The 19,020-nt window shown below is 41.7% G+C and overlaps 1 protein-coding gene across 2 annotated transcripts in view; it reads right to left on the bottom strand.

Moving 5' to 3' along the window:
* Nucleotides 1-993: 993 nt before the first annotated feature.
* MPHOSPH8 (M-phase phosphoprotein 8) overlaps nucleotides 994-19,020 on the bottom strand; it is a 49,394-nt gene continuing 31,367 nt past the window's right edge. The window contains exons 5-14 of one of the 2 annotated variants that reach the window (XM_055426426.2): nucleotides 17,253-17,510; nucleotides 12,505-12,630; nucleotides 12,337-12,425; nucleotides 11,271-11,411; nucleotides 10,557-10,643; nucleotides 9,018-9,172; nucleotides 7,219-7,373; nucleotides 5,622-5,749; nucleotides 4,531-4,614; nucleotides 994-4,171 (exon numbers count right to left, since the gene is read on the bottom strand). In XM_055426426.2, the coding sequence (XP_055282401.2) occupies nucleotides 4,130-4,171; nucleotides 4,531-4,614; nucleotides 5,622-5,749; nucleotides 7,219-7,373; nucleotides 9,018-9,172; nucleotides 10,557-10,643; nucleotides 11,271-11,411; nucleotides 12,337-12,425; nucleotides 12,505-12,630; nucleotides 17,253-17,510 (1,265 nt within the window). In that variant the 3' untranslated portion in view covers nucleotides 994-4,129. Of the gene's footprint in view, nucleotides 4,172-4,530; nucleotides 4,615-5,621; nucleotides 5,750-7,218; nucleotides 7,374-9,017; nucleotides 9,173-10,556; nucleotides 10,644-11,270; nucleotides 11,412-12,336; nucleotides 12,426-12,504; nucleotides 12,631-17,252; nucleotides 17,514-19,020 lie in introns of both variants that reach the window. The other variant, XM_055426425.2, reaches the window with a different exon arrangement.

The following is a 19,020-nucleotide window of genomic DNA, read 5'->3' as shown; positions in this document are numbered from 1 at the left end:
ACACAATAATATGACAGCTGTTTATCAGGCTGTTATCCAGCCCTGAAATTACATTGGGTTGTTGTTCTCGAAGCTCTGAGTCAGAATCACTATCACTTGGAAACTTCCTGAAAATGCCAATTCCCAGCTCTGTACATTGTCTACGGAACAGGATCTTGCGGGGGGTGTGGGGGCGGGTTGTGCGGTGTGATCCAGTAATTTATTTTTTAAATTTTGGACACACTACATGGCTTATTGGGATTTCAGGTCACTGACCAGGGCACGGCAGTGAAGGCACTGATTCTTAAGCTTTACACTAAGGAGCTCTACCTTGCCTGCCCCCTTTAAAAATTCATTGTTTAACTTTTAAAAACCCTCTTTTTACTGATTAATCAATTATATTTTATAATTGCCCTTTGAAAATAGGTTTACAGAGAATTACTTTATACTCTGGGCATTTTGTTGGCATTAAATTTTCAAAGTGTTTTGGTACGTAGGTTCCTTACTTAAGTAAAAAACACAGGTAAGAAAAAAAACCCTATGTACATAGGCCAACTGTGCTGTGATGCTGAAGTTATGGTTTTATATGGCCAATCTACTGCTTTTCATTCCAGACTTTATTTTTTGGTCAACGAAAAGAAACTTCATTCAAGGAAAACACTGTCTTTGACAGTTAAATAAAATAGAAGATGTATATTTAATTCTAGAAGAAGTGTCTTATTTTTCCCTGTCAAAAATCTTAGACTGCTGGGCCCCACTCTGTTACTTAAAGGCCCAAGATTTTTCATTTCTTAACAAGGTGGTGCTGCTCTGGGCTAGAGACCTGGTTTTCCAAACTCTTAAGGTACTTAATCTCTATATACGAGTTCACAACAAAATACTAGTTATAGAAAGTTTTATAGGTCAAATATATGACTTCAGGTCTTGAATTCTATCCTAGCAAATTATTTATAACAGAAACCTTGTAAAGAAAAAACATATACTATTACTTCCTATTTTCTAACAATGAATTTACTTTTTTTCCCCCAGGTCAAATCATTCTGTGGGAGAAATTAATGACAAGGGAGAAATGAGCCAGAAGAGTCGTTTTATTTTTCAATTTATTACCACTCCATTATAAACAACCTGTGGATAGATGAGCAGTCATGACACTTTATCCAGGTTTGTTTTCCTCAATTGTATACCTTCCCCTGGCACACTGACTGACTATCACAGACCCAGCCCCCAGCCCCTGGAACTAGAAACTGTTGTAGGTTTTAAAAAAAAAAAAAAAAATACCCCAGGTAACCTACAATTTTGGGTTAGTCCCCAAGACAAAGGAACAAATTTTTCTTTGTTCAAGTGAGAAGAATCATGTTTTTACCGACATGTATCTTGGCCCAAGGGAAGCAAGTAGTGAGACGTGAATGAAGACAGAGACCGCGGTAGAGCTTCTGGAAGTCGGTTTCTTCCATAGAAAACCGATGGCAGACAGGAGGGTGGTTCTTGGGGAGCTCAGGGTGAGTGTGTCTTGACTAAATTGTGGACCTCACCGTTGTTATTACCATTTTCCAGCCAATGAGTAAAGCTCTTCTGTACCAGTTGGGAGTCAGGCCTGGAAACGCTAGGTTTGGCTGGAAAAGAGCTTCATCGCCTGCAGGTCGGCAGAGGCAAGGCAAGTGGTGTAGATGCCCTCAGTGTCCTGAGCTTACCTAGCAATGTTTAAGGGTTTTGTACTGTACTATGCTGTGAAACAGATTTTACATTCATGAAGTTTTTCTAAATTCTCAAAAAGACTTTAAAAATTATATATTTGGCCATGTGGGATATTAATTCCCTGATTGGGGATTGAACCTGCACCTCCTGCATTGGAAGCATGCAGTCTTAACCACTGGACTGCCAGGCAAGTCTCAAATTTTTCTGAATTCTTATTTCATAAATCACTTTTTGTTATTCTCATATCTGTGTCCTACTGCTGCAAAGATACTATAAGGTATTAATGCTAAGTCTTACTATTACTACTAAATAAACTAACAAATTCTCATATGACTTAACTCTGGAAGTGTAATTTAAAGTAGCACTTGAGCTTCAAATGGAAACTTCATGACATTCCACTGAAGAAATTCTACAAATTTAAGAAGATGAGAATGTCTAGCAAAGACAGTTAACTCCCTATCCAACCATACTTCAGCATTTTTTGGTAGGTATATTAGGTACTTCTCTTTGGTGCTGGTACTGTAAACAAGGATGTATAATGTGGTTTCTTAAACCGACAACCCAATTTTGCATTATGTCTTTACCTCACTATATACACTGGCAAGTAGTAGGAGTCAGTTTTTAGAGTTAAGAGAAAACTGAAGTAGAAAAATGTGTACTAATTGCTCTTCAGTGAGTCTGGATAATGAGCAATGAAATCCTGTTTGTAGTTGAGATCTCCTGTGGCCCCTAAGCTCAGTTCTAGTTACAGGGCTTGAGATGGCTTTCGTTTCTACTCATAGTAGTAGCAGCAAATCTGCAAACCTTTGATAAGGTACTGGTTCAGAATTGGGTTTTTCAGAGCAATCATTATACACACATATGCAAGTATTAACTGAAGGATCTGATCCGATCGGCTGCCTTGTCAGTTGAGAGGTTCAAGACCTCATCATCCTTAAGCCACAAGGGTCAGAATTTCCCCACCCAAGAGCACATGTGCTTAGGTTCACCTTCTAGAGAGAAGTGAATTTAGATGAACAACAACTATATTAACCTGCATGGCTCTACAAGTGGTTATATTCCCAGTGCTCTTGTAAAGGTGTGCTCTTATGGTAACAGGAATGTTCTTAGAACTCACTTCTCTTACAATCCTGGACAAAGTGCACTGCTGCTGACACAGATCTCGCAGCTGTGAAGTCAGATGCAGAGGAGTATAGGATCCAATAGAGTTGAAAAGTCTAACTCAGGTATTGCTATTGCTAAACCACATATTTCTCATCACCTTTTTGCTGAAGTCCTGAGACTTGAGATAGAAAATAGACAAACATTGTATTTTATTGAGGACACTGTAGGAAAAGTCAGTTTAACCCTGAAATGTTTATACAGTGTATGTGGTTTCCTCTAAGGATCCACAGGTTCTGCCTGCATCTAAGGCAGAAAAGAGTTCCCCAGAAGCACACCAGGAACCCTCTACATAGAATTAACACCTAGTATTTACTTTGATTTAGGTACTGTTCCTCCAGAAACTCAAAGGGTGGGACTCAAAGGGTTTAAAGGCAGATACAACATCATTTCATATAAAGGACTTGAGCATCCTTGGATCTTGGTATCTGAAGGGGTTCTGGAACCCAGTCCCCTATGGATGCTGAGAGGGGACCTGTGACATTTCTGAAAATTTTTCATTAAAATTTAACTGAATTATAAAACTGATTGAACTTAATGACTTTATACATTTCTATAATCCAGACATCTTGGTTTATTAGTTTGCCAAATATTTCTTGGAAGCATTAGACCTGTGGGAAATCACTTGACAGGAGGCACAGTGTGGCTGGCCTTTCCAGCATTCAGAATAAGCACAGACCATCTGATGACTTGGATCCAAGAACACAGTTCACATGTAATATCACCATTTATGCTGCATGTAATGTCCCAGTTTGTTTTTTCTGCTATGTCTTAAGATTCTGGTTTATTTTCTTTGCAAACAATAAAGGATAACTGCAGATATACAAAGCTGTCACTTACTCAGGATCTGTGTCAACAGCTTGTTGGAAAGGTCAAACCTTCCTCGAGTTTTCTTTAGATTCGTCCTACTGAGGGCTGCAAACTCACACCTTATCTTAGTGCCTGGGTAACTTAATGTAACATTCCTGCTGGGGGTTTATAACACAAAAATTCACTAGGGCTAGTAAAAAAATTTAAGTTAAAAGAAAAAAAGTTTTCATTTTCTTAAATAATCCTCATATGTACCATTCCACATTGTGGAAAAACAGAACACTTGCACAAATACTTACATCTGTGTTTTATGTTAGACCCATTGTGTTCCATCTCAACAGACTGTACAGATGACTGGCCTTCAATTCAAGAGGCTTACAGAAGAAACTTTAAATTTGGAAACGTTAGCTGTGCCAAAATTCCAAACTGCTTCAGAGAGTATTTAGAAATAGGTCTTAAGAGTAACTCTTCCAATTCTTTCTGGTCACTGTAGTTGTACTCTGTATGCACCTATTAGCAACTTAACCTGTTGAAAGGAAAAAAAAAAAAATACAGCATATATTTCTAGTTTCCCTTAGTTAGAGGAAAAAAACACCCTTTCTCTTTGGCAGGATTCTCAAATTGGTTGGTTATCAGTGTAGTGGCTAGATTACCATTATTTTAATTAAAGATCCAAGTACTTGAATTTTTAGGTTACTCCCTTATTCAGTCTAGCTAGTGATCATACACGTGGGAATTAAATATCAAAGTACAGAACATCCCCTACGGCTGTGTACCATGGACATCAGAGGGTTGAGCCCATCTCAGATGCAGGCAGGAACAAGGTCCTGAAAACTTGAAGAAGCACCCGAACAGTGACACTAGATGCAAGGAAAGGATTCTCACCTTAGCAGAAGGTGCTTCTGTCAGCCTTATGAACATTTTATTGAGGCCTGCCACAGGGCTGAACGAGTAAACAAAATGACTGTCCTGGGGAAGAAAGCAAATGAAAGATGAGCATTTTTGCAGACAGCCATCTCTATCTAGAAACAGCCAGACTCCAGACTCTTAATGATATAGAACAAAATACACATTTTGTTTGCACTTCTTTATAAGGCAACATGCTGTGATTATTTTTCCCTTGACTTAGATCCAGCCATGTATATATATAGCATGAGTATTAAAAATCTTCATAACCAGTTAATTTTCGTACTGAAAATCAAGATCAAGCGAGCTTTTGCCCTTCTGCTCCACGGGAGGTTTCTGTCCTCCCTGAGCTCGCCTTAGGACACCTGCGTTACGGTTTGACAGGTGTACCGCCCCAGTCAAACTCCCCACCTGGCACTGTCCCCGGAGCTGGAGCGGGTCGCGCCCGGCCGGCGCATAACCAGTTAATTTTAATTCAGCCTAAGGGCAGACTTTTGTATATGGCAAGTGAAAGTGAAGTCGCTCGGTCATGTCCGACTCTTTGCGACCCCATGGACTGTAGCCCACCAGGCTCCTCCATCCATGGAATTTTCTAGGCAAGAGTACAGGAGTGGGTTGCCATTTCCTTCTCCAGGGGATCTTCCCGACCCAGGGATCGAACCTGGGTCTCCTGCATTGTGGGCAGACGCTTTACCATCTGAGCCACCAGGGAACATCTTCCAGGGCATTTTTAATTAAAATTATAGTAAAATGGTCACTATATAAAAATCAAAATTCTACTAAGATAACCTAAAATGATGTGTTAAAACTAAACAAATACAAGCAGCACAGTGTTTGCACTGGGATTTTTTGAAACATCGACAGCATACTTTTCTTTTTAAGTGAACTTTTGTAATTATAATGCATTTAAAGGAATATTTAAAATTAGTTTCTAGACCATGAGAATTTTAAAACAATGATTATTGGGTTATTGCCATTTTCAAAAACTGCAATTAACAGAAGAATTTATAGGTTATCTCTGCTTTTAATTAGAAGAATGTACTCATCAGTAATGAACTACAGAGACTTACCAGAAAAACAGGAAGTTGAAATTTATCATTTAAAACAACTGCTTGTACACTACACGGTCCACAGAGGCGAGCAATGACCTCTTTACCCAGAAAGTTTGCATGGAAGATAAACAGCAGGACGCCAGAGCCTGAATCGAGGAGATGTAAATACAGATTTTAATTTCCATCCAAAGACAGCACCTCGCAGAGCTTGAGGGCATCATGAGAGCCCAAGTGCACAGGCCATCCACAGGGGAATCCTATTAGAAAACGTGTTCATGAAAGTCATGTTTATGTTCCCGCCAACCTGAGTGACTGGGATCCAGGGTTGGAGTGGTCCTTAACCCTAGTCTGACAGACACATACTTGGTTCAAACAAAGGGTATGACCAAGGGACTCTAATCAGTTTGCTAGCATTTGTTTTATGATTATCAATATGAATTGTTTTCCTTCAGTTTTAAGAGATAGAGACCCCTCAAGATACCAAGGTCAATGTCTGTCAAACTTGAGTACTTTTAAAGGTGTTGGCTGAAAGTCCTGATCTGGGTGGGGCTTTGAGAGCAGACTGAGACCATATGCCAAATCAAGAGTCAGGATAGTCGGGTATCTTAGTAAGATTTCAGATGAGTAGAAAACATTGTTAGTGGTTGCAAACATTATGCATGTGCAACCCAGGGCTGTCCAGCTGCACCAGAGCACTGGTGTGGATGCCCAGCAGTGCACATGGTCCACTTGTGGACAGTCAAATCCACAGCTGACTAACAACTAAGATGTTAGGAAAGACTGGCTTTGATTGGTAGAGCTGCAGCTTAAGTTTCCATTAACAAATATTTAAACAAAACATTTCAAACCAGTAGATTCTAAAGGAAATCAACCCTGAATATGTATTGGAAGGACTCATGCTGAAGCTCAAATTGCTTGGCCACCAGATGTGAAGAGCAGACTTACTGGAAAAGAACCCTGATGCTGGGAAAGACTGAAGGCAGGAGGAGAAGGGGCAGCAGAGGATGAGATGGCATCACTGACTCCATGGACCTGAGTTTGAGCAAACTCTGGGAGAGAGTGTGGCATGCTGCAGTCCATGGGTTTGCAGAGTTGGGACACGACTGAGCAACTGAACAAGAACAAACAAAAGCCAGAACCGGACCCAATTCCCACCTTTCAGGCCAAGAGAGTGCTATCTCCATCCCATATATTCGGCACTCGTGTCCTAGAGGCAGCCATGGCCATGGTCTCACCTGCCAAGTAGCTGTTAAGCATAAACTCATAGGAGGCAAGACTGAAATTCTCATCTCTTACTACTCAACTTTACAGTGGGGCAACACATTTTCTTCTTGATCTCTTTAAAAGGGCAAGACTCGGTGATAATAAAATTCTAGAAAAATATTGATTCTGGGCTTACCGTGTTGAAAGCTGTATTTCAGTAAATTTTAATAAAACGTATTATTAAGACCCAGATGTAAAGACTGCTGTGTAGACTCCTCAGGGTCAGCTATGCTGCATTTTGTTCTTACCTATTTTATATAATTAGTATACATGATGGAGTTTAAGGTTTTCTTCAGAAAGGTTATTAATGTTTATAATGTCAATTTCAAAGTGGAAGAAAGACAAGGCTTACCTTCTGGAATAGTCTGTGGGGGCCTGTAATTGAAATCCATCGAGAAATCCGGCCCCTCACAGAGGCGATGGCATGCTATTGGGAAGACTGGTTCCAGTAGTGCAAGGCGCGCTTCAAAGTAATCCTTGATAGTTTCTTCAGCTACTCTTGAAAGTCTAATAAAAAAACAGTAAAAGCCGTTCTTGTAGGAAAGAATCTTGAGGCACAAAACAATCAGACTGGTGAAGCCTCCCCAGAGCCATCTTGAAAAACTCCTGTCCCTTGCTCTTTGTTCTGGGCACTCCTATGGGACACAGCACACATCTGTCTGTCCTAGATGTCCTCTCACCCCCCACCCCCTGAGTCTTATGCATATAGTTGGAGCTCACATACTCGTGAAATGGGTGCATGAATGATCAAGAAGAATCAGAAATAAGAAGTCTGCTAGAAAATAAAGCCAAGAATTGTCACACACACACAGTCTTGTTATAGTACTTGGTTTAGAAAGCAGTCAAATAAAATGATTGGTGCTAATTCACAAAGTATTTTGAGACTATCCTGCACATAAAGTGTAACTGACCTGACCCAAACCACCCCCACCACCACCTTCCAACAGATGCTCTGCTCTAAGGAGCATAAAATCCCCAAAACCATTTAGTCACAGATGTGAAACAAAGCCCAGCATGCCTGGACCCCTCATCCATGGGCAAAGCAGGCAGGCTAGTCTCCCTACTTGGTGGCCACCTATAACCAATACTTGGCTGCTGAGGCTCTCAGGGATGGCAGCCCAGGTCACCAGAAACACCTATTGCTTTTGTCTCGTCTGAAATTTGCCTATATCTGGAACGAGAATAACCATCTTTCAGGCGTGAAGATCTACAATCTTACCTTTGGTGGGTGAAGAGGAGAGGGGCTCTGCTACCTGACAGAAAGCACCTCACCTACAATAGTACTGCTCCTGAAGCTCCTGTTACATGTGAGCAAGAGAAGTAATAAAAAGCTACTAAATTACTTATATGGACTTCCAATAACATCTAATGATTTTGAATTCATTTGAAAATGCAGGAACCTGAATAGCTAAATTGTGATAATTTCTAGACAATGTAATAACCATTCAGCACTAAAAAGAAACAAAGTTTATTAGGCTGTGTAAAGACAGGAAGACAACATGAATGCTTATCACAAAGATGCAAACCTGGAAAAGGGCAAATACTGTTATGAGTCCAGCGAGCAGTAAAAAAACATCAGTGGTCTCCATGGTTTGGGCAAGTTGAACATGTGGAGCACAGAGGATGTTTAGGGTGGTGAGGTGAGTGTGTGACAGGGCGATGGTAGGTACACGCCATCACACATTCGCCCGAAAACAGGATTTGTGACACCAAGGGGAACCTTAGGGGGCTCTAGGGCAGGAGGATGTGTGGGTCAGCCATGATGGTGGGTCCCCATCATTGGGGGTCCATCAACTGTAACAGCCTCACTGCCCAGGGTAGGACAATGCATGTGGGAAATTGCTACTTTCTGTTCAACTTTGCTCAGAACCGAAAAACTGCTCTCAAAAATTATATCTCTTAGAAACAAGTTTAAATGGTTTTAAGAAAATGTTTGGAAGCCAAGTTAAGAGTGTAATTAAGATTTTAAGATGATACTCCTAAGTTTGAAGGTTTCTAAGTCCTCAATAAATTGCAGGCTTTGTACACCACTTTTAAAATTCACTTTCTTAGACCAGAAACCCATCGTGATTTGTACTTATCTTTTTCTGAGCAGTTACATATACACAGTCCATTATGTGTCCCAACAGGACACACTCCTCCCACACTTACGTCTCTAAGTGGCTCTTCAGCAGGTCGTACACCAGCACGTTGTTGCACTGTTTTGCAAAATGCAGCGCACTGTTCTGGTGCTTTGACAGAATATTGCAGTCAGCTCCACATTCAATGACCAGCCGGACGATGTCTGAGTTTCCTCTTTTACAAGCCTGTGTCAGGAGTAAAGGAGTAAAAATTACTCAACTGTGATCAGTGTCTCCTCCTCTCTGAGCTGAGAGTTCTCCATGGAGAAGGATCCCTGGGGTTGGAAACTGGGTTGGAAATAGAAGTCCTGTGGTCCTCCTATGACTGTCCCTCCCTCCTGCTTCTGCCATTTCCCTCCCAATTCGAGTTTCTAGCCTGCCTCTCTTCTGAGCTTAAGATTCAAATGTTAAACACCTGAGCATTTACCATATGTACAAAAATCCTACCACAAGTCTGCAAACCAATCCATGCCACCCACTGTAATAGGGGATATTACACAGCAGCATCAAAGTCCAGCCTCTATTCTGAGTAAATCTTTCTCAAGGTTAAACTTTTTGAAGGCTCCCAGCTGCTATCTGGATGAACTCCTACTTCCTTGGCACAGATGTAGACAGTTTTGTGCACCCCCCACTCCACACACACCCTTTATGCTCCTATTTAAATATCTGTTGTTTAGAATGTGCCTGGTGATTTCTCAATAAGTTTTAAATTCACGCTTTCAGCTGCCACCTATGCTCTAAACATACTTCAATAGGAACACATAAAGGAAAACTAAAATTCAAGAGGGTGCCCAAACAAAATAAACATTTCTATGAACCAAAAAAATGAAACAGAAACATCAGCAGTGAACAAGTTTTAACCCTGAAGTGTGGAAGAAGAACGACAGAGTCCAGCACAGCCTCAGGGTCCGGCCCATGTTGAACCAAGGGTTTGACCATCTGCCTGACTCAGGCAAGAAGGTTAGAAGAGGAACCGCAGCCACCACCCACTGGTGAGCTCTCCCTTCATGGAGGAGGCGGGAGCCACGCTCTCCACACAGGGTCATGACCTACTGGGTGGACAGCACCTCAGGCCAGAAAACCTGGAGCTGGGGTGGGGGGTGGGGAGTTTCTCCAAGCTTCCACAATCCATGCACAGGTGAGGAAACCTGAGGCCAAGGAGATGAAGTCACCAATGTGAAGTAAAAAATCCCCATCCATCTGCTCCATGCCCAGGTCTCTGCAGGGCACAGCCTGTCCCCTTTCACTGACATGGTTTATCCCAGCCGACCTAGGTCTTCAGGATGCAGCTGAGCCAGCTGCCAGGTTCCCTCCAAGGCTTAGCTCGAATCCACAAAGCTTGGCCACCAGGTTACAAAGCCCACAGCTCCCTGTGCTTCCTCTCATCACACCCAGTAACTCTGTCTCTCTGGGTCTGTCACTCAGCTGCAACCCCTTCAAGTCCACAGATTGTGTTGTCCCCGTTGATCACCAGTCCCAGTACAGTGGCAGTGGGAGGTCCTATGGAGAACATGCTCCCGCAGCGGGGTGGTGGTGGGTGGGTGGGCAGTGCTCCCAGGGAGGCATTTACCTTCATTAGCGCCGTCTCACCATTGTTCTGCTGGACGTTTACAAAAGCTCCTGCTTCCAAAAGAATAGCCACAGTAGTTAAAAAGTTCTGTTAAAAAAAAAGAAATGGATTTAATCCCCTCAAATTCTTTACAAGTAAGATATTTCAAGATGTTTTGAAATTTCTAGCCATTAGCAAAAATACTCAGATTCTATCTCATGCAGGTTGGTGAATACCACAGACCACCGCTTCTGCTCCTCCCTCCTGCCACTCCCCACCCCCCCTGCAGGGTCCCAGGAGAGTCGGGGACTGCACGGCCCCTCCCGCTGGCACCCTGCACAGCCGCACACCGTCTGCCAGCAACTTCAACCTCAAGTTTAACCACTGGTTTCAACATAAAGAATCTCTTCATCTCAGTCCTTTAATAAGATAACACGGGAACATTTTAATTAAATTATTAACCAAAGGAATACTTTAGATTGGAAAAGATTTTTAAAAATCTAAGAATGAAATCAATATTAATACCTTAATCTGAAGTTCTTTTTCAATACAAATCACCTCCAACTAGACAGACGATATTTGGAAATTTCAAAGTACGACTGTCAATAAAAACACTGATTTATGACAAGTCATAGATGAACTGAACCAAGTTATGTGACTGTGTGATTGGCACACTGCCCCACAGACACAGATTCTGTCTCCAAGACTGAAAGCACAGCATGCTGAGTGGCCCACCTTCTCGGCAGCGTGGATGAGTGCCGTAGTCCCGTTCTTCTGCCGACCATTCACCTTCGCCCCCTTCCTGAGGAGCAGCCTCAGCAGGTCGTCCTGCCCTCCTGCAGCCGCAAGCATCACCAGTGTCATCCCGCTTGAATCCTGCGTTGGATTTGTTACACACGTAGCAAAAGTGTGGGAGAGAAAGATTCCAATGAACATTAATAAGATGATTCGTATGAATGCATCTAAAATAAATGTACAAGAACTACATGAAGAAATAATCCAAAGAATTTGGTTTAAGAGAAGAAATGATGAGCTGAATGAATGTAGAGTAGATATGTTCCTCAAAAAAAGACTCAAAATGTTAAAATGTCAATTCTGAGCCAAATTAATCTATTTTAATGTAATCCTAAAGGATTAAACCTAAAAAGTCCACAATTAAAGCAAGAAAACCAAAAACAGAATATATAAAAATCTTTTCTAAGCAAGATTAGATGACCAAAAGCCATAAAGGAAAAGATCAAATGATGTGACTACCTAAAAATAAAAATCTCCCCAAGCAGTAAGACTCAAAAACATAAAATAAAAAGGATTAATATGCTTCTATTAAAGTATCCTTATAAATCAGTGTGAAAAAACTCAGCAACAATAAGAAAATATTGGGGACTTCCCTGGAGGTCCAGTGGTTAACACTGTGTTTCCACTGCAAAGGGCACGAGTTCAATCCCTGGTCCAGGAACTAAGATCTGGCAAGCCAAGGGCATGGTCAAAAAAATAGAAAGAGGGGCAGTTGCTGTAAATAGGCAACTATCAATCAAAAACAAATGGTGACAAAACAAAGGAGTCACTTTCCCCTCAAAATGTAGAGGTTAAACCATAACAAAACCAGGTATATCATGGCTAACTAAAGGTCATTATACAGGGCTGGAATTACAAGAACTATAATTCTATTATACGTTTCTACAATGTTTGACTCTTATAAAGTGAATATGTATTATTTTTATAGTTAAAGAATAAACCTGAGTTATTTTAAAAGAGCTATTCTCCATCTTCCTTTCATCAGATTTTTAGAAAGATACTTCACCTCTTGGTCCAGGTTATATTCTTCACTCGAGTTAAGTGCAACCTTGACAGTAATATAATCCCCATTCTTCACAGCATCCCTCAATAAATCTAAAATGAAAGAAAAGATAAATCAGGTTTCAATAACTAGATTAATGAAGAAGATCCCTATAATTCCAAAACTACTCACTGCTTGGAATCACATCCACTGTAGTAACATTCTCATCTTCTCCATCAAGATGCTTCTGGAAGTCCTCCAGTCTCATCCACTCCAGCTGCAGATCCATGCCCAGACTCAGAACCTGCTGTCTGCCATCTGGGACACAGAAGAGCCTTATTAAGACATACTTTTACTGACTATAAAAAATACAATGCCGTTTTATTTAAGCATATGGTGTCCTAACCCAAATGTTACACTTTAAACCTACGTCATTATCTGAGCCTCTAAATTTCTGACTTTCTTTGGGTAGTAATATGAATTGTCCACTTTCAGATGTCATACATGAAGAGGCATAAGGACTAATAGGTATCTTATTAACTGTAAAATAGTAACATGAATTTTAGCAGCTGAAAGAAAGCAAGAAATCACAGGGCTTCAGTAAGAAGAAGCCCTGTAATTTGTTCCTTTGGCTGTTCTTGGACAGCTGGTCAGCCCTCCCCAACCAGAAGGGCCAGAGACAGAGGGTCAACCTTACGCAAGTGATGAATGTACACTGCTTTCAATATTCATGTAGGTAAAGTCGCTCTAAATATAAATAAGTCATTGCCTGTGATCCTGTCAAACTTGGCTCAAACTTCTCCCCCTGCAAGTACCCCCACCAAACCCCACAGTGCTCAGGGCCCTGAGATACCCCCACTACAAGTGATGCAAGTGCTAGTTTCCACCCTCATGTCCAACGCATGGGCTCAACATGAGGGATGAAAATGTTTATTCCCTACTGGCAGTGGAATAGAGAACGTCTGGGAAGAACTCAAAATGGCTGTACTATTTTAAACACTGAAAGGCACAAATGTTTGATAGTAACAGTTAAAGGATTTAAGCAGATGACTAACAGGAACAGGAAAAGATGCTCAACATTGCTAATTATCATAGAAAAGCAAATCATAGCTACAGCCAGTACCTCCCATCGGTTAGAATGGCCATCATTAAAAAAATCTACAAACAATAAATGCTAGAGAAGGCACAGAGAAAAGGGAACCCTTCTACAGACTGTACAAATGTAAGTTGATATAGCCACTATGGAGAACAATATGGAAGTTCCTCAAAAATCTAAGAACAGAACTACTATATGACCTAGCAATCCTACTCCCGGGCATATATCTATTTTGAAAAGATACATGGAGCCCTATGTTCACAGCAGCACTATTTACAACAGTCAAGACATGGAAGCAACTTAAATATCCAAAATGTCCATCGACAGATGAATGTATAAAGAAAATGTGGCCTATGTGTACACATATGTGTGTGTATATACATATATATACACGATGGAAAACTAGTCAGCCATAAAAGAGTGAAATCATGCCATCTGCAGCAACATGGATGGACTTGAAGATGACCATACCAAGTGAAGTGAGTCAGACAAAAAAGACAAATATCATATGGAATCTTAAAAAAAAAAAAAAATGCAAATGAATTTACTGACAAAACAGAAACAGACTCACAGAAAACAAACTAATGGTTACCAAAGGGGAAAGGGAAGGGGACTAAATTAGCAGTTTGGGATTAAAAGATACAAAGTCCTATATATAACATAGATAAACCAAGACCTACTGTATAGCACAAGGAGCTATGTTCAGTATCATGTAATAACTTATAATGGAAAACAATCTGAAGAAGAATATGTATCTATGTGTAACTGAATCACTTTGCTGTACACTTTAACAACACTGTGTATCAACTATACTTTGAGAAAAAAAGAAAAGTTAGAAGGATTTAAGGACATCCCAACACAGAAGCAATCCCATGGACAGAGGAGCCTGGTAGGCTGCAGTCCACGGAGTTGCTAAGAGTTGGACACGACTGAGTGGCTTCACTTTCACTTTTCACTTTCTTGCACTGGAGAAGGAAATGGCAACCCATTCCAGTGTTGCCTGGAGAATCGCAGGGACGGGGAAGCCTGGTGGGCTGCCATCTCTGGGGTGGCACAGAGTTGGACATGACTGAAGTGACTTAGCAGCAGCAGCAACACAGAAACAGCACAGCCTTGTCCATGTATGACTGCGTAAGTCGCATATACTTGCTGTACCTCACTTCCTGAGTAACAACTAGTGGACATTCAGAAAAGAGTGTTAAATTCATGCATCAGTACATTCAATCCATACACAAAAATCTGTGAGGGAGCCATGTGTGCACTGACATGTGTCTGAGTCCTCAGCTGCTTCCCCCCACAATCCCCCCAGGGAGACTGGTACTCAGGACAGCTGAGGGTTCACAGAGACTGAGACAGTGCCTCCAGTTACATAGAGCCACGATACTCAGCGGCATCACGATGAAGCCAACTGGCTTAAAATCCTAAATTCATTTTGTTCATTCCTACCAAGCACTGAACCCAACATTTAGCAGTTTTAACTTTTTCTCTATTTTAAATATAAAATTAGACATATACTAAAAGAATGTTAGGGCTTCCCTGGTGGCTCAGAGGTTAACGCGTCTGCCTCCAAGGCGGGAGACCCGGGTTCAATCCCTGGGTCGGGAAGATCCCCTGGAGAAGGAAATGGTAACCCACTCCAGTATTCTTGCCTGGAGAATCCCATGGATGGAAAAGCCTGGTAGGCTACAGTCCACCGGGTCGCAAAGAGTCGGACACGACTGAGCGACTGAACAGAACAGAACAGAAAAGAATGTTACGATGTGAATGAGCCTCTGTGAATACAGCCCTTACTGACCACAGAAGCCCGACCCTAACCCTTACATAGCACATTAAAAAGCAGAGACAATACTTTGCCAACAAAGGTCCGTTTAATCAAAGCTATGGTTTTTCCAGTAGTCATGTATGGATGTGAGTTGGACTACAAAGAGAGCTGAGCGCCGGAGAATTGATGCTTTTGAACTGTGGTGCTACAAGTTCTGAACTTTGGACTGCAAGGAGATCCATCCAGTCCATCCTGAAGGAAATCAGTCCTGAATATTCATTGGAAGGACTGATGCTGAAACTCCAATACTTTGGCCACCTGATGCAAAGAGCTGACTCATTTAAAAAGACCCTGATGTTGGGAAAGATTAAAGGCGGGAGAGGGGGATCGCAGAGGATAAGATGGTTGGATGGCATCACTGACTTGATGGACATGAGTCTGAGTAAACTCTGGGAGCTGGTGATGCAGAGGGAGGCCTGGTATGCTGCGGTTCATGGGGTCCCAAGGAGTCGGACACGACTGAGTGAACCGAACTGAAGCCTTACAAGTGGCTGGATTCAACTTGCTCCTGCTCTGCTGGGTTTTCACACCTGAGCTTGTGAGTGTTGAACCCTGGCCGTCCTCCCCTTCTTGGGACAGTTCTGTCTGGTCTGGGGACTGAAGTGATGGTGGGGCCCAGAGCCCACCTGCTTTCAGGAAGACTTCTTTGTAAGTTTGATAAACTCTTGCATATGAAACCATCTGTGCCTAGTGTTAAATTTGAAAAACTACTTTAAATGACTATTTCACATTTTTGATAGTAATAATATCCAATTTTTGTATTTGGGTCAGTTTTGTTAAACTATTATCTTTCTAGGAATTTCCCATTTCATTTAGTTTTCAAGTTTATTGCAAGGAAATGCTCATAGAATTTTAATCATTTTAATCTGGATGCCACCTATAATGGGCTCTCTTTTCCCCCTGGAAGTACTGTTTAAGTTTTCATTCTTTTTTTCCCCTAGCACTACCGGAGGCTGGTCTATCCTATTAAGTCTTCCAATGAACCAACTTCTGGCATCACCAGTGCTCTACTGTAGGAGCAGGTCCCCAAGGCCCACCAAAGGCTCCCTGTCCCTGTGTTGTATGTTCCGCCCACTGTTTCCACAGGAGGAACAGCACTGAGGGGACATGTGGACCGAACACAGAGCTCTCCACAAACTATTAAGGTGCTGGCGGTGGTGGGGGTGGTGAGGGATACTTACCTTGTGGCACCCAGGCTGGGCCAATCAGAAGCTCCCTGCTTGTGAAACCTGCCTCCCCATCCAGGGTGGCTGTCTCTTTCCTTGGTCTCCCTGCCTTCTGTGAACTAGGCTGGTCTCAGGTTCTACCCAGACCTCCCCAGCTGGCTGGACCAATACCTCCCGGACTATTTTCTGTTGCTTGGTGTCAGCTGGGCAGCCCAGTTCCCTCCCGGCCCTCGCAACCCCCACCGTATGCTGGCTGAAGAAACTAACCCAGTTCCCAACCAGCTGGGCAATCATGTTACCAAGGATCCCAGAACCTAGGTGTTTTGCAGTAAGAGGGTCACCTAACATCTAGCTTGTTATATATTCCCAAATATTTCAAAACTTCAACTGTTTTACAAGATTTATAAATTATAAAAAGTTTTATCAGACAAATCTCTGAACCCCTGCCCTAGTTATAAATACATAAATACACTTTTATTCCTCTTCTTTCTATACATAGCCCTCGCCGCCTCAGCTAATTCCAGTATTTCAGAACAGCACTCACAATATAACCTCATTTAGTGTTATTTACTGCAAAGTTGAAAGCGAAGAATACAAATAAGTCTGTATTTTGACAGTTTTCTGAAAGAAATCTAGTAAGATATACAATCAGACAACTTGATAAGAGGAGATAAGGTAGCAAACCAGCAATCTCTGTAATTGTAAATGTGCTGAGCTATTCTAGAGGGAATTAGAAAATAGATTCAAACAGTTTTCTACTCCATCCTGAGACCATAATAACTGTGGAGAGGAGAGGAAGGTGAGGAGAGAGCCTCACACAGCCCTGAGAAAACTGCAGACAGTCACACACACTCACCAGGACTCTCCTCCGCTCGGCTCGCGCCATCCAGAACTTCTTGGTCACCTTCTGCAGCTATATATGCCCACGTGTCAGTCTCATCTCTTGTATTTCTTCTTTCTTTAAGTAACGGCTTGTTTTCCTTGGCTTTATGGTCTTCTATGACTTTACAGTCAGGCAGTATTTCATCTCTTTTCCGATTATTCTCAGGAAAATCATTTTTTTCTTCTGGGGTTAATTTAAACAAATCAAATGCATTTCTGATTTCCTTAAATGCTACTGGAAAAAAATAAAATTGATTATGAGTCACTAATTTCTTTGTAATCAAAAGAAAATCTGGGTGTTTAAAAAAAAACTACACAGATATTTTCTTAATTCTTACTAATATCTGCCTTGGTTAGAAAGCCTGATCAGGTTGACTATCACAGCCATGAAGCCTTTCTGTTCATCTCTGTGTTGGCTGCTCCGTATTTACACAGGACAGCCAAAGTGAACGGCTCTTCTTCTGGGGGTCTGAACTACTCGCAGTTTTGACAAAGGCCACCACAGCCCATGAGCCTCAGAATAATCCTAGTCATGTCACCAACCACCCATCTGCTGAGACACCGCCTCCACCATGCCCGGAAGTGACCTGGTACAAAAATGACTTTTGGTGGAGACTGGGAGATGGAAGGGTGTCAGCACACTGACTGGCCCAGCAACACTGCACTTGATGCCTGCGATAATCTACTCGCTTTAAAGACAAAGCAGAGAGAAGACTGGCAAAGCAGCATATCTTTAATAATAACCCCCAAAAGGGGTAGAAGGACAGAGTGAACAACTATAAACTTTAGGTATACAGCAGACAGGGGTTTTGTATTCTTTTATGTTAAACAGGAACACCTTCTCAATAGTACTTTTAGGTGACATCTCTCATTTATCTTCCTCTGTAAGAACTGCATAGGCTTAAACAGTTTTAAACACCTGTAGTAAACTACAGTTCGCTACGAGTAGAGGTATCCTGGTTAATGCACAACATGGTGTGACCAGAGGAAAAACAAGCATTATATGAATGTAGTCCTGACCAACACAAATTGAACCTTTTCTTTTTCAATAAGAAAGCTAGTCCAAATAAAGCTCTCATTCCATAAAGATGTATCTTTTCCAAATCACAATGAAAGGAACCTGAGAAATTCACTGATTTTGTTTTCTATGTGCCTTGAAGAAACCTAACCAAGTATATGACACAACAAAATGACATATGCAGAATGTAAAATCACAGTGGCAGCACTGAGACTGCTTGTCCCAGACATATTTACACTCTGAATATCTGGATTATTTACATAACACCAGTCCAGTAACAAAAATAGAGAACGGCAAGTGGACCATCTCATTCAATGTTCAGAAATACAAGTGTTAACCATTCTTTCCTTTTTCCACAGATAAGTACTTTTTTCCACATTTAAATCTGAAGGCAACTGAATTCTGGTATTTTCCCAAGCTACTGTATGAAGAGGACACTGAATCCATTGTAATACAGCAAATGCAATGTGAAGACTCATGTTCACTGATTTTCTGACACACTCCCAAAATATACCCCCAAATGCAGTTTTATTTCTGTTCTGGAGGCTGGGTGCCAAGGATCAGACAGAAGCACAGGTACATATAAGCTGCAAGGTTATGGTCAACAGACTCTGAAAACTGAAAAACTGCAGACACAGTGAGGCCGGCAAAGTCCCAGCTATAGCACCTTTTGGACTCGGGGTGGAAGCAGGTTTTAGCAGCAGGGATACTGAAAATCGGACTC

The sequence above is a fragment of the Moschus berezovskii genome, chromosome 13, assembly GCF_049115385.1.
Source record: "Moschus berezovskii isolate FMDL1 chromosome 13, NW_MosBer_1.0, whole genome shotgun sequence".
NCBI classification, from domain to species: Eukaryota; Metazoa; Chordata; class Mammalia; order Artiodactyla; family Moschidae; genus Moschus; species Moschus berezovskii.
The sequence above is the reverse complement of the archived record's forward strand: the minus strand, read 5'-3'. Positions and strand labels throughout refer to the sequence as shown.